General features: G+C 40.7%; 1 protein-coding gene across 9 annotated transcripts in view; it reads right to left on the bottom strand.

Moving 5' to 3' along the window:
• Positions 1–14495, bottom strand: part of LOC117239425 — a 55269-nt gene that overhangs the window by 9660 nt on the left and 31114 nt on the right. For 6 of the 9 annotated variants that reach the window (XR_004494442.1, XM_033504971.1, XM_033504970.1 and 3 more), the window contains 8 exons: positions 13310–13551; positions 11200–11380; positions 9698–9836; positions 8293–9238; positions 6206–7428; positions 5561–5851; positions 4832–5184; positions 3898–4208 (listed from right to left, as the gene is read on the bottom strand). Coding sequence is in view for 8 of the 9 variants with exons in the window: in XM_033504971.1 (XP_033360862.1) it covers positions 3898–4208; positions 4832–5184; positions 5561–5851; positions 6206–7428; positions 8293–9238; positions 9698–9836; positions 11200–11380; positions 13310–13551 (3686 nt within the window). In the remaining variant the exon portion in view is untranslated. Of the gene's footprint in view, positions 1–3897; positions 4209–4831; positions 5185–5484; positions 5517–5560; positions 5852–6205; positions 7429–8292; positions 9239–9697; positions 9837–11199; positions 11381–13309; positions 13552–14495 lie in introns of all 9 variants that reach the window. The other 3 variants (XM_033504969.1, XM_033504973.1, XM_033504967.1) reach the window with 2 other exon arrangements.

The following is a 14495-nucleotide window of genomic DNA, read 5'->3' on the forward strand; positions in this document are numbered from 1 at the left end:
AAGAATTAATATAGCAAATTATTAATCCCAATTACATTTAGTCCTTGCAAATTTAAATACGAAATAATTTTCTAACGAAATATTTCACAGAAATAAAAGGACACGCAAAGGGGTAAATCATTAAATAAAAATATATAGATAGAATATTTAAATAAATGCATGGCAATGTTGAACCTCAGATATACAAAACATTTTAACTCGTAGCTGGAACGCTCTCTTCTATTTGCATCATTCACCGAGTATAGAAACTTTCGTCAGATGTTTCTGACCGCCCGGTAGATCGATCTCGAGGCATTGGCAAATGCCACATGTATCATCAGTGAGCCCCTGCATGCTGGCAGAGTGCAATGACGTAGGTATAATTAGAAATATCGATGATAACAGTTATAGCATAGTTTCCATGAAAAACGTGCAGTCATCGAGCTGGTGGCCCAGAGAGAGAGAGAGAGAGAGACTCATCGATTAAAGTATTTTTCGTAACTTTGAAATAGCAAAAGATGAAGAACAAAAGGGAGGAATCAAAGAAGGGAGGTAAATGAAGGGAAAATATCGCGTAAAATAAAGGGGGGAGGAAAGAGGAGAGGGTGAAAAAAAGTGATAGTCCGGCAATTTCTATCGGGTGGAAAGTCTCACTGAGAACGCAGCTCGACGACCATGATACAAATTCCCGCTTTGGTAGGGATGGCATTTGGTCGACTACGGAGGGTTGCTAGACAGACCAACAGCAGACGGGAGTAACGATTGCCACCACCCCTGGTTCGAGTCGAGCTAGTCACCCCTTCCGTGTCCTTCCGGCTTCCCACGCGTCCCTGCTCTGAACCCAACCCGTCCAGCGAGCCGGCCGCTTACTAACCAAACTGAAAACATCCCCTCGTTGGTCAATCGCCTTTGCTACCCCATGCTGTTTTTCTCCCAATCATTTTTTTCAACGGTTACACGCTACGTCGTTCTGTTCCAGCGATACTCAGCTTCTATATGGAGCGAAAAGGTCAAGACTGGAAAGACGCCTGACTGAGGGTCTACCGGAAAGTTAAGCGACGCCAAGCTATGCTATGTTTGCTATATTTGTTTCGGTGCATATTATGTACACCGAGCCGTTTTCACCGAAAGCTAAGCTTGTACTACGTTTTAGCTTCTGGTCGACACGCTTCGGTATATGCGTATGCGTATACGTATGGAAGGAAATATTTTGAAACTTACGATTAGCACAGTACAACGTAGCCTAGCTCAATTTCCCGACGGATCCCACGCTTTAAAGAGGGAAAGCTGAATAAAGGATAAGCGTTATCTGGTTCGCATGCGCGGAAGCTCTTTTTCAGAGCATCGATACCGCGACGTTCTATAAATAAATAACCGGCGGTGATAAGACTGGAGGCACAGGGTTGCGCACATCCATGTTATTTTCGCTTTCTCTCGTTGTGTTCAGTGTTGGCTCGATCCGATGTATACGAAAATAGAAGAAACGCTGTATATGTATAAATTCAGATAAATTCTGAATGATGCTGTCGTCAGCAGAATGACGTAGAATACTCTTTGATTCTATTTAGCGTAAAAAAAGACAGATTAAGACACGGGTCGTTGACTCGAGTTGGTAATGTTGGATGCGTTACATTCGAAGAAAGAGAAAATGCAGTTCGGTCGACGCTATCTCCGCATGGATGAGTATTGATCCGTGACGCGCCCGTTTTCTCTATCGGCAAAACCAAATTCATGTTGCTTACAGCGAATTTACTCGTACATAATTTAGACGTATCCATCGTAAGACCGACTATACAGCATCGACTCATACAATTCGTTCGTGTAAAACGTGTATGGTCGCTGATAAAGTGTCTCCTCTATAGAACCTCGTACGAACGTGGAGGCAATGAAATCGGAAACAGCATTGGAAGATGAAACGTCGCGCGCCGCGAGAAACAAGTGAACATTTTCTTCTATATGCGTAGTTGAATCAATAACGTGAACGACTGGTGGAAGGACGTGGGATGTATTGTTCGTACTAGGAGATATTTCGACGTGAAAATCGCGAGCTCCAGCAACGTCGCTAGTTTTCTAGTGAATCTTTAGCATTTACCATTCTTATTATACCGGTTCTTCGACTGCCCTAACCGGCCGGCGCAACGTTGCGCTATTCGAAAAGAGAAGAGCACACACCTTATCCACGTTACAAGACTCGAGAACAGGTCGACGACTGTGTATAGTCTAACCTGGACCGATATGATCGATTCTCGAGTCTCTTTACACTTCGAAACTGCATGACGATATAAGATAATGGGAAAGATTGATAAGTATTGAAATAGAGGGAGTGGAATGACATAAATGTATTTTGATGATAAAATGAAAATTGAGTGGCCTCGTGGAAATGTACAAGCTAGCCTTGCAGCGTGTAACGCGGAGGAGGGAGGCCTTGTTCCTCTATCCTTCTTGTCTTGTACATTCATATTTTCAAGGTCAGTTGATTCGTCCCACCTAGTTGCGGAGCTTTCGCCAGATGGAACCACTGTACAATCACGACGCGACGAAATACACGTGGCTTACCGGAAACTAAGCTCCCCATTGGGAAAGATATGACAGCGATCGAAAAAAGAAAAAAGAAAAAGATAGGGAAAAGATCGTTTTAATAATTGCGAGCAAAATTTGGAATCAATCAGTCAAACTGAACTGGAGAGGTCGTTTTTAATCGTTTAAGAAAAATGCAGTTTCAAGAAAATCCTTTTAAAACTTGTACGCTTTTAAATTCGCGTCCTATATATTGTATAACATCTTCAAATTCCTATAACTTCGTTCATTTTACAATTTTGAAAAAGTCCTGTCATAAACTTATGCTTTCAGAAAACCTATACTCTTTAGAAAATGAGAAAAAGAAATCGATTGTTTACAAGTTCTAGGTTAGAATACCCCCAGGAGAGTTTTATTTATGTGGCAGGAGTACATATATAGCTGTAGCGCTACACAAACCTGTCAAAGCATCTTCCAAGTAATATAGAAAAAATTAGATTAAACTAGTAAAGTGTACTAAAGTAATAATTCGATCATCTGCAGCGTGTTAATGACAGTATAAAAATGCGATAACTACATATAGATATATCAAAGTATTATCGCGAGAAAGAAACTGATTTCTCAAGATAATAAGATTCAAGTTTTCAGTTTCTTTCTTACAATAGGAAACATGAGGATTATTATGAAAAGCAAATTATTTAAACAAACCATGTACAGCAGTAAGATAGCAAGAATTAAATTGGTGACACTCAGTGCCACGAAAGGTCACGCAAGAAGTAAGTCAGAGAAACTATTGGCGTTGCTTTGAAGAGGTTATTACATGGATTCCGATAAATGTGTCAAACCGCTTGAAAACTCGATGCGAATGACTTTTGAAATAACGATGATTTACTTTATATACTCGTATATGTAAATTCGACCAATTTAATTTTGACGCTAGGTTAATTCGATCGACGTTGACTTCGACTTATCGATTATTGTAACGATGTCGTCGTCGTAAACGTTATACCTCTAAGAATAAAAATACAAATGTTTTCGTTTCTAGAAGCGATAACGATTTATCGAATAAGGGGGAAATCGATCGTTACTTCGAAAACCATGTTCGCAGCAATACTCGGTTTGTGAATCTATTTACATCACAAAACGTTATTTTGTGATCTACCTAACCTTAATTCAATCAGAGAATAAAACAAATTTCATTAGAATACAACGTAAATTCTTTGAACTCGATTTAATGCGAAGTTAGAGATCAGAAAACGACGATCTGTGAAGTAAACACGATTCACAGTGAATCGAGATGGCTTGGCGACTGACATCGTATTTTCTAGAGGCCCGGCCGCGGCGACGTTCACTGCTTCCACGATCGCGGGCTCTTGTAATAGCGCAAATTCCAGCGCTTACCTTTCTTGATGAGCAAGCTAGTGACCCTCCGTAGCGCCTCGCGAGTACTGGAGGCGGAGCTGTGCTTACTTTGGCCGAAGTATTTGTTCGGTGTGATGTTTGTCGGCAGAGTCAATGGTTTCCTTTGGTCTCCGGAGCCAGCCAAGCGTGGATCGTACGCGTTGTTTAGTCTTTCGAGATGCTCGATCGAGGCTGGCCGCGGTTGGTTCGCCTTCCTCGTCGGGTACCATCCACGATTCGGGCCACCGGCTAATCGCAACAACTCGGTTCCGATTATCGCCTGTTCCAAACCCGGGTTATTCCTGCGATACCTGTTCACATCGAATATCAATTTTTATACTTTTTATTTTATATATTTTTATCGTACTCTTGTTATCGCTATTGTTTTTGTTTCCTTCGTTGAATCGAGTTATCGATTTTAAGTTGTGTATACAGTATACACGTGCATACGCAATCGGTCAACGATAAACAGTAATTGCTTACGCGGGAATTCGTGGCTATGTTCGCGCAAGCGCGCTCATGGCACGCGTACGAAGCGCCATTTTTCAAGTTTTTAAACTGTTGTACAAGTTAGAAATACATACATTGTTTTTGACAATAACGCAGTTATATTTTAAGCTTTCTATGTTCTCCTTAGTAAATGATTCTGTTCCTTCAGATCAGAAAACAGAGAAACTGTTCTCAAGAAACAGAAAACGCATACATATATATACGTATATATATAGTGATACGTAAAAGTTTTTTATTTTATGTGTCAAAAGTGACATTTTAAGGAATATTAACTACTACTATATCAGTGAAAAAAAATGGTGAAATATTTAGAAGAACAAAAGCGGCGTAATGAGAAACGTGATAATACAGTGGAAGACAAGATGTGTAGTAATATTGAAATTTTGATAAAATCAATAACTTGATCGAAAAAGACGATTCTTACCCGGTGGTAGCCGTGGTTGGAGCGTACCAACCAGGTTGTCGACGCATCTGTGTCGAATTGCTGGCATGCTGGGGAGTTCTGGGAATGTCGCTCCCTCTAGCGAAAACAGGGGTTTCTGGAAGCGAACAAGAGGTTTGCATTCCGCTGGTACCAGTCGCTATGTTACCGGTGGTTCCACTGCTGCTGCTGCAAGCTCCGTTGTTTGCCCCGTTTGCGTTAGTACTGCTACTACAGCCCCCATTTCCAACTGAGGAGCACGGTTCCGCCGATGGCGAATGTCTCTTGGTGAAGGGACGTCGTCGTGAAGGTCCAGGTAGGTCCGTAGGCAAAGTCCTTCGTTCTACGGGTATTTGCTACGAGAAATAAATCACTAGTAATAACGCATGACAACGACAACAGCAACAATTAAAAATTGATAATAATTCTTTGTTACAGCGCGTATACAAAGGTGAACGACGAGAAGAAGCAGAAACAGAGTAACAGATATAGAGTTTTTCACAACTAAGTTAATCAAATTTATGAGTAAGTATTTCGCCATTTGTAAAGTTGTAATTACATAATCCTCAAATACTGTAATTTTTGTACTGAGAAGTCATTCATTAAATTAAAACAAGTAACGGAGACATCTACATATCTTGTTTCTCGTGACTCACCTTCTTATTGTTATTATTAGGTATCTTTTTACCTGAAACACGATAAAACACCTCGCTTAAATTTCGTAAAACGCACCTCTCGTCTGGAATTGGTGGCACTAGGTGTTGTTCTTTTACCCCGAGAAAATCCAGCATCCATGGATCTGGTATTGAGAGACGTTTGTTGATCTTTCGAATCCGAGAGGGAATGATTAGCAACAGGTCCACGATGAGGCGGTACCCTAGGTCTGTACTCCATCGTTCGATTGCTATGATTTTTTGGCTTAGAGACGATTGCGGCAGTCTGACCGATGTCTGAACTTTCTTCGTCCGCTTCCTCGACAGGCGATGGTGGTAACGGAGGAAACTCAAGAACTTCCACGCTCACCTAGAAGCAAACATATCATCAATACGATGTCATTAATTTTCTCTGCTATTAGATTTTTCTTTGCCGATGTGAACAAAATTGCAATTGAGTATTTTAAAAGTTAAAAGTTACATCATTAGTTTTATATATTGTATCTTTACATTTAATTCGAATTCCTTTCCTCTCCAAACGTATCATATTAGAATATTTCCATTTATCCATCAAGCTTATCGATATTATAATCAAATTTATCATATTTCTCCTCCGTGGTCTTTGTTCATGTATATACTTTTGCCATTGTAGTGTGTGAAAATCCTGAATTTTCTCCTTCGTTCAAGTTGTACAACTTTGCACATCAATGAGGAAAAAACTCACCTGAAAATCTGGATTCTTGGAATCTTCAAGAATAGCGTCGATCACATTTTCAATCTGCTTCTGATCATTCTTATGAGTCTCAACAACTCCATTCTGTCTCAATCTTTTTCCCGACGCATAGATATCCGACCCATTAGTTCTTTTCGCCTCTATATCCGTTGTTTCAGGACTGGTTTTAGACGCTGTATCCGAATCAAAATCCGAATCATGATGCTGTTTCCTCGCTCCACTTCGATCCACAACTCCACGATCATTCGATTCGCTATCAAGACTGCTTTTTCTTGCCAATGGTTGCTTCGCTTCTCCACTCCTTGCCCATCGTGTCTTGCTCTCCGAATAAGACTCGCTATTCTTCACATTCTCAATTTCCTTGATCGCATCACTGACCTTCTCCAATTGTCTACGATTTTCCTTCAAAGCTTTTTTCACAATCTGATCTTCAATCAGTAAGTTAACAGGGATCTTGGACGTTAATCGATGTTCGTTACTACAATTTGGAGATTTTCTTGGTTCCTCGTTAAACACATTCCCACTAGACGGTGTTAAGCCAGCGAACCCTTTCGAATAGCTGTTAGAGGCTGATAGCGAAACTCCGTTGCACGTGCTGTTCAACTCGGTAGTAGCGTTTCTCGATTCTTGATTCGACAAATCGACATCGATTCTGTCTTTGTCAGGATTGTCGGTGGACGATAACGAGGACGACAACTGGAGCAGCTCGAACATCTCCCGAGGTTTCTTATCCTTGTCTGAAAGGTCTGAACTTTCTTCCTCTTCGACAGTTACTTCCAATTCTCGCGGCCAATTGCCGGTTTCGTCGTTAATCGCTGGAAGAGAAACGACTCTGACCAGGTCGGGTGGAACCGACGGTGGAAATTCCATCGGTGGATCGTTCATAGGTTCGTCCAGTTTATTTTCTCTCAGGAGACTTCTAATATTATCGAAAGTACTCGAGTATCGTTTCACGTCGGACAACCGATTCTCCTCGTTATTCTCAAACGATAAGCTTTTGGTTTTGGTCGGGACTTTTGGTAAACTTTTTCGTTCTTTCTTTCGACCACGACGTATCACGTAAGTGCCGTTCTTGGTTAGTTCTTGGGGTCGTATCTGATCAAGCTCGTTCGTCGAGGAGTCCGAGTACGGAGAGACTAGATCATCGTCAGTGGTCGATAACCGGGGATCTTGCCAGTCGTCGAAGTCGCGTAGTTTCGATGCTGATCCGACACCTGAAATTAAAAATTTAGTTGACGAATATTTTCATTTCGAGGAGGATCGATTATATTAATATACCGTGAGTGATTATGCATCTTTATATTTTTACGATTAAGGAACGTGATTAAAGAAATGAGATATTGTATCAGATACTTTATTATATATTTTCTTATTTATTAAATATTCTAGGCATTCTATCGATTCTGACAGCCTTAAAATTCCCGAAAATGCATAAACATCCACAAACATCTATCAGATAATGATACTTACAATTGATACTTACTTATATCACTTGCTAAAAATGAGTAAATTTTTCGAAAATCAAATTAATCTAGGATATAGGGTAAAGTTGAGTGGTTTACGTTAAGGTAGAAGAATTTGCTTTGCAACTAGACAAATTCAAATATTTTTCAATGAATCTTAACGATCTGCATAATACAATAAAAGGAAAGAGAATATATCGATTTGCTACGAAGAGAAGCTATTTTAAAAATGTTTGTTTTCGTTACAGACGTAGCTGTAGTTGGTGTGCAGGAGATACGGATGAATTTTGATTGATAGCTGTTTCTCATACATGTTCGCAAATGGCTGAAAAATAGCGTAAAGTTTCGTTAGAATGAAAAATTGCTAGTCACGTTAGAAACGTCGATGTTGCTTTTGCCTTTCAGTGGTTTCCATAAACAAGAAAATATATTGTGTATATTGACAACTCGCCATAACGTTCATACAACTATTTTCACGTGGAGCTGGCTCTGTGCGTGCGAGAAAAATCCGCAGCCTACTAATAGCAAATCATTCTATAGACTCTACCCTATATATCGACTAACATGATATTGGAGTTACAAGAGTCGAATTTCGTCAGCAAGAGAATAACTTACTGGACACGTCGCTGCTTTTACGTCGTCTCCTACCAATCACCTTGGTACTTCCGGGAGCATAAAGTGGATCATCCTCCAGAGGTACTTCCCAAGCAATAGAATGTCTCTTACTGATGGGCGGGGGAGGAGGCAGAAGCTCCTCCAACGAGTCGTCAGAAAATCTCTCCTCCTCAGATTGAGTCCTAAAGTCTGTGGAATTCCTCGTGGAGAAGTCCGAATTCCTCGTGGAGAACATGTCCGAGTAGCGTTCCTCCGAACACCTGTCCGAAGTTGGTGCCGAGAATCTTTCATTGGAGTCTGTTCTGGTCGGCAAAGAGAAGGAAACGAAGTCGAGATTTCGAATGGAGAAAGGATCGGACGTTGGCACGGAGACTCGATCGTTGGAACTGGCACTGGCCACGGCTATCGAAAAATCTGAGTGGAATCTTTCGTTCGAGGTGGAGTTCGCCCTGGAGAAGTCGGATGATCCGCAAGTAGCTCGCATCGAATATCTTTCGACGCTGACCGAGCTCGACCGTGGGATAGAAGATCTCTCTGATTCGGAGTTTCTCGAGAATCTGCCTTCGCTCGAGTCAGAATCGTTTCTTCTTCGGCTGTTCTGCTCGGATTGCTCGTGATTCATCAGCAGACGATCCTCCACGCTGCTCGACTTGGTGATTTCGTTACTCTGACGTTGCTTTCGTAGATGAGGCGTTCGATCCTTGTCGAAGCTCTGTCGATGATTTTTGTTCGCCTCGAGGCCATCTTCTTCCGATGATCGACGTCTAACCTCGCGGTGCTTCTCAATGGTAGTTGGATTGGTTCGTGGCGGGATCCAACCGAAAGACACCTTACCATCGTATGGTAAGCTGGCGAATTTGCTCGGCGGGCTCGGAGGTTGAGCCAATTTCAATGCTTCGCTGTTCCCGTTTTCCCAGCCATACGGTCTCTGATGTCGAGTTTTGGGCTGTGCGAAAATACAATTTACCTACAGTGGAGAGCATTACTGAACCATAATAATCGTCATTTCTTATTGCTGCCATGTGAACTGCAGATAGGCTCGCTAAAATATCTCCCATATGTGATTGTGACTACGAAGAGTAGCTCGATTATATTATAGAAAGATAAAGAAAAAGGGAGGGAATAAGAACGATACCAAAGATTAGTTATAGTTGTTTAAATGTAAATATGCGACGAGTACGTATACCGTATTATACGTATAAAGCGAGTTTATTTCTTGGCCGTGTGTTTCAAATTGAACAAATCTATTGGTTCAGTTGCACGTTACACCGCCGTACGTTTACATTACGAATAAGAGCTGCTCTGCCAACCTTGACGATAAAGATGTAGTAAGAAAGGAACGATAGTCGTGAGAATACTAAAAAGCGAGCATTTTAGATTCGAAGAAGCTCGCAAGGATACTCACGAGAGTCGTTTGAGTGGTAACCGTGCTACCGTTTCCATGTCGTATGCTGTCCTCCATGGCTATCATCCACTGTTGGCGACCGCTTCGACGAGAAGAGGAGTGACCTTGGTTTCTCTTCGAAGAATTTCCAGGCGATACCCTACGATTATATGTAGCGGTTACATACTCTAACTTTTATTATCGTTATTTATTTGTTTAATTAAAATTGCTTTTCCAACGTACAATCGTCTTTGAGTCGATGAATTCAAGTTTTACAGGTTTTTCATCGTTTCGCGAAATTTCAGATTAGAAGGTTATCCGGCAACGAGATAACTATGCGACATAAGCACCAGATATACAATACATTCTTGCATATTTATGCTTCGATGCATAAATATGCAAAGCGTATGGATTATGCAGAAAATGCAAAATAGAGAAGATAACAAATTTCTATCTAAATTTCATTTCTCTACTTGCATTTTATTACATAAAAAATATGCACTCGCACGAACAACCGTCTTGGCTTGAATAGATTATCAATTATTATCGACAGACACCTATCAGCTACCTTTAATTTAATTTAAACAAAATCTACCAACTCAAAGATTTCGAAAAAATGTCGAAGGAAATCATTTTAACGAAATGCTTTTCGAAAATTCTTTACTGCCATAGTATATAGAGTATACATAGTTTTCGTAAATATTCGCAAGAATATGAAAATTTGCAACTCGTTCGAGGCGTGGTCTCATCCTTAATCGATAGTTTGTTAAAACAGAAAAATGATTTCGTTATCGCTTCAAGTATCGCTGCGACTGTACTTGCTCGCGATTCCACGTATTTCCACACTCGCCACAGAAAACTTTTACCTTCGTAGTTATTAGCTCGTCTGGGTGGTACGTATTACACGCGTATAAAACATTTCGAAATTTCATTAACGCTATGTACTTTCAAATACTTTCGTGAGTCAAAGTTTCCAGTTTTTCTCAATTCCCTTCCATTCTTTGCTCTCTTGTTACTCACATTATTATAGTTTGTCGTTAACACTTTACTGACCGCTAGCGGTTCAACAGCATACGCACGTCCGACCGGCAACTCAGACGCAAATTCTCCCTGGCGCCGCCTCTGTTTCGGTTTAGACTCTCCAAGACCATTCTTTTCGTTTATTGAGAACGGTCAGTTTTTCAAATTGGCATAAAACTGTGGGAGCTTACGAAGCAACGCAACTGACGCAACTGGGCAAGGTGTCTTGGTACTAAATAACAAATTACTGTTCAAGTAATAAGAAAGATTGTCGGCGATAAAAAGCCGATTAATCGGCTATCGGTCGGTACGCGTCGGCGACAAAAAGCCGATTAATCGGCTATCGGTCGGTAAAGTGTTAATATCGAACCATATGCGAAAAGTCCGTTTATATACAATAAGATTTAGATAAGGTTTATATACGACAAGACGAAGGGCTAAGCGTGTCGTTGAATCGATTCCTTTCAAGTGGCTCGAACGCGACGAAGCTGAGGTGAACTTACATGGGCAACAAAGTAGAAATGATTCGTTCGGCTTCTTCCGGCGGTGGCGGAAATTCTTGCGTAGATATTCCCGCGAGATCCTGTGGCTCTGGACAATCTGGAACTGGACGCAGCGCTATCAGGGCCATCTTCGCTTTTCGTCCATTCATACTCATGTAACCGTCGTCCTCGGATTGATGCCCTGTCGAAAAGAAACCAGCTATTCTTACCGTTCTTTAACCATATCTTTAACCATATCATTGTCAGAAGTGAAATTTCACATGAACCTTCTATTTTAATCCTTTTAACGTCTCGTCGATTTAATAATATCGTCGCTAGACTGCGCATTTTTAGCCATTTATGGGAGTTGTTGAGAGATTTAAGGTTCCATAAAACGTACATAATATGGGAAAATATAGAAAATATTTTAAACGAAGTATATCTGTTATAACGTTTAGTGGATGAAATAAATATTTATGTAGGTTCCATTCCTTTAGTTATGTCACTAGAGGTACGAAATTGCATAAAAATCCGCAGTCCTAGTCGTAACGATCGTCGCCAGACAATTACATCTTTCGAGACATTTCGCTAGATTATCGTCGTCGAGAGGAATTTTTAAACGAAGGGTTTTTCCTTCCGTTTCGAACGATCAGATATTCTTCCGGACCTACGGAATCCAACTATGGGGAACAGCAAGTAACTCCAACATTGAAATATTTCAACGCTTCCAATCGAAAGCGCTAAGATCCCTAATTGATGCACCTTGGTATGTTACCAACGAAACAATACATCGCGACCTCAAGATACCCACAGTCAAAGAGGAAATAGAAAATATAGCGACGGATATAGCGAAAGAGTCAAGAAACACCGAAACCCCCTAATCACTGGACTACTTGGTACGTCGGACCAGATTCACAGGCTGAAGAGACACTTACCCGCCAGACCTAAACGCTAGATTCAATTAGTTATTTAAATTAAGTAATATTTACTTATTTATAATACTTACTTACAAGTTATACTTATCTATAATAAGTATTAACTTATTATAAATAATTAGCCTTGCCACTGCGCCACGCCAGAAAAATTACTGAAAATTCTCAATGCGAGAATTGATTGTAAATTTTAATAAATATAAAAGATATTCTGCCGTTTTTATTACTCGTTAGAGAGGTAGAGTGACAGCACGAAAGGCATTATCCGTTAATGAATCAATTCGTGGCAAATAATACATAAGATACGAGACATAAACTTTCACAGCTTTAAACCGATTACAGCAATTAGATCGAGCATTAGCCAGTCTCGTTGAAATCCCGTTTATCATACAGCATTTATAGCAGGAAAGTTTTCTAAGCGTTATTAATATCATTTATTTCTGTCTAATTTGAAATCACGTGGTTTCTCCACCAGCAGCACCGACAAAATAACGTTTGGTTATGCAAGCCAACAAAAAAAAAAGAAAGAAAAAAAGGAAGAAAATGACGTGTGCGCTTAGAAAGCGAATCTGATTAATTGCGAAACTCACTGGTATTTTTATAGCAATTTTGGTTCTACGCACGAGTCGCGTATCAATGTTCCATCGAGTCGCGTGACTTCCTTCTCGTGCAGCTCGAAAGTAGAGCTATTTCAACGCAGCTGGCGTGTCGAGACACGAGACAGACACTTTGAACATGTTCTCTAATCACCCATAGCTCGAATACTACGGTACATAGGACGTACATGTATTCGTACGACGCTTTTTACTTATTTTAACGAAAACAAAAAAAGAACAAAAGGGGAAAAAAGAGAAAAACATTGCGACCTACGCTTTTCATTTAAAAATATACCGGAAATCATTTCTAACCGTTGCGATAATTAAAGAACGTAACTGACGAAACCCGTGGCGAACCACCGGAAATAATAAAAAGTGTCTCGAAACGTAATATGATAATATACGGGGCAGGGAAGGGAGCGGGAAAGACAAGAAGCTTTCGAAATTTGCTAAAAACGAAGATAAACGAGCATGTAATCGATACGATCGAGATAACGAAAATCGAAAGAACGAAAGAGGAGAAGGAAGGAGTAAAATAGGAAAGAAATGGGGGCGAAGGGGAGGGCAGGAGGGAGGGAGAAGAGAAAAGAGGATAAAAGATACCTAAGGACGGACTTTCGTCGTCGGGTGTGAGGCCAATACTCGGTTCGGTGCTGCTGCCACAATCCCCAACACCTCCGCCGCTGCCACCTCCACTACCGTCGCCGCCACCGCCACCGCCACCGCCGCCGCCACCGCCACTGCCGACGCCGACGCCTCCACCACCTTCGCCCTCTGCTTCGTGCTCGTCGTACTCTGAGAGCACTTTGTCCAGCAGCTCGATCGATCGTTGTACATCGTCACCTCTGGAACAAACGTATCGTTCGATTCTATAGAGATCACGCATATGATCCGATCGTTTTAGATTCGAAACTTTCACGACGATTAAACGACTATATATTTGTTTTTGGTTCTTGGGTTTTCTACTCGAGTTCGTTTCTTCGGGATAGACGTGGAGCAGTTTCGGTAACCGGAAATATCGACGAGACGTCAGGACACAGGTAAAAACACGATAGAAACCCGAAGAACTAGAAATTTATGTTTACACAGATCTTATTAGGAAACAAGTTTGTACAAAGAAGTTTGTCTGGTTTTAATCTATAAATAGGAATTACTGGTGTAACTGACGTAACTATCTGTTGTGCGAAGAAGATGTTTACACAGCAATTGAATTCGAGTTTCGACATACGTTTTTTTAAACGCAGTCGTAATTTCTGTCGCATTTCTCATATAAAATTATTAATCTACTCACATCGAGCAGCTAGTATTATTGTTAATTTGCTGGATACTTCAACTTTTATTTTTATTAGTCCGATAAAAATGATATAATCTCATTTAAGTAAACGCATGTTACCTTCGTACGACCTCCGTGTTCTGCATCCATCCGCACAAAAACTGATTACCCCAGATTACGTCTCCCTCGAAACCATTAAAGCGCTGCCTGAACATTTTTTTTTTTCATACAGCAATAAGTGTACCAGTAATTGGCATTTGTAAGTTGGAATCGGATAGCCGTTACAAAAAAACATGGAACGTGTCCAGCGATGCAAATATGTCCCCCGTTTCAGTTTTTTATCATATCAGAGTACTCGATCGCAGTTACAGAGAAACTTCTTCTATCATACCGTTGCCAAGTACAAATGTACTTGACAAATTTTCCAAATTTATCTTCTCGTAAGCGAACGAACAAATTCCACTGCATTTATTATTCTTATTTTCTTCTTATCTGTTCACGTAGAATCGGTCTATC

Source organism: Bombus vosnesenskii, unplaced genomic scaffold, assembly GCF_011952255.1.
Source record: "Bombus vosnesenskii isolate JDL3184/JDL3185 unplaced genomic scaffold, Bvos_JDL3184-5_v1.1 scf7180000013991, whole genome shotgun sequence".
Taxonomy (NCBI): domain Eukaryota; kingdom Metazoa; phylum Arthropoda; class Insecta; order Hymenoptera; family Apidae; genus Bombus; species Bombus vosnesenskii.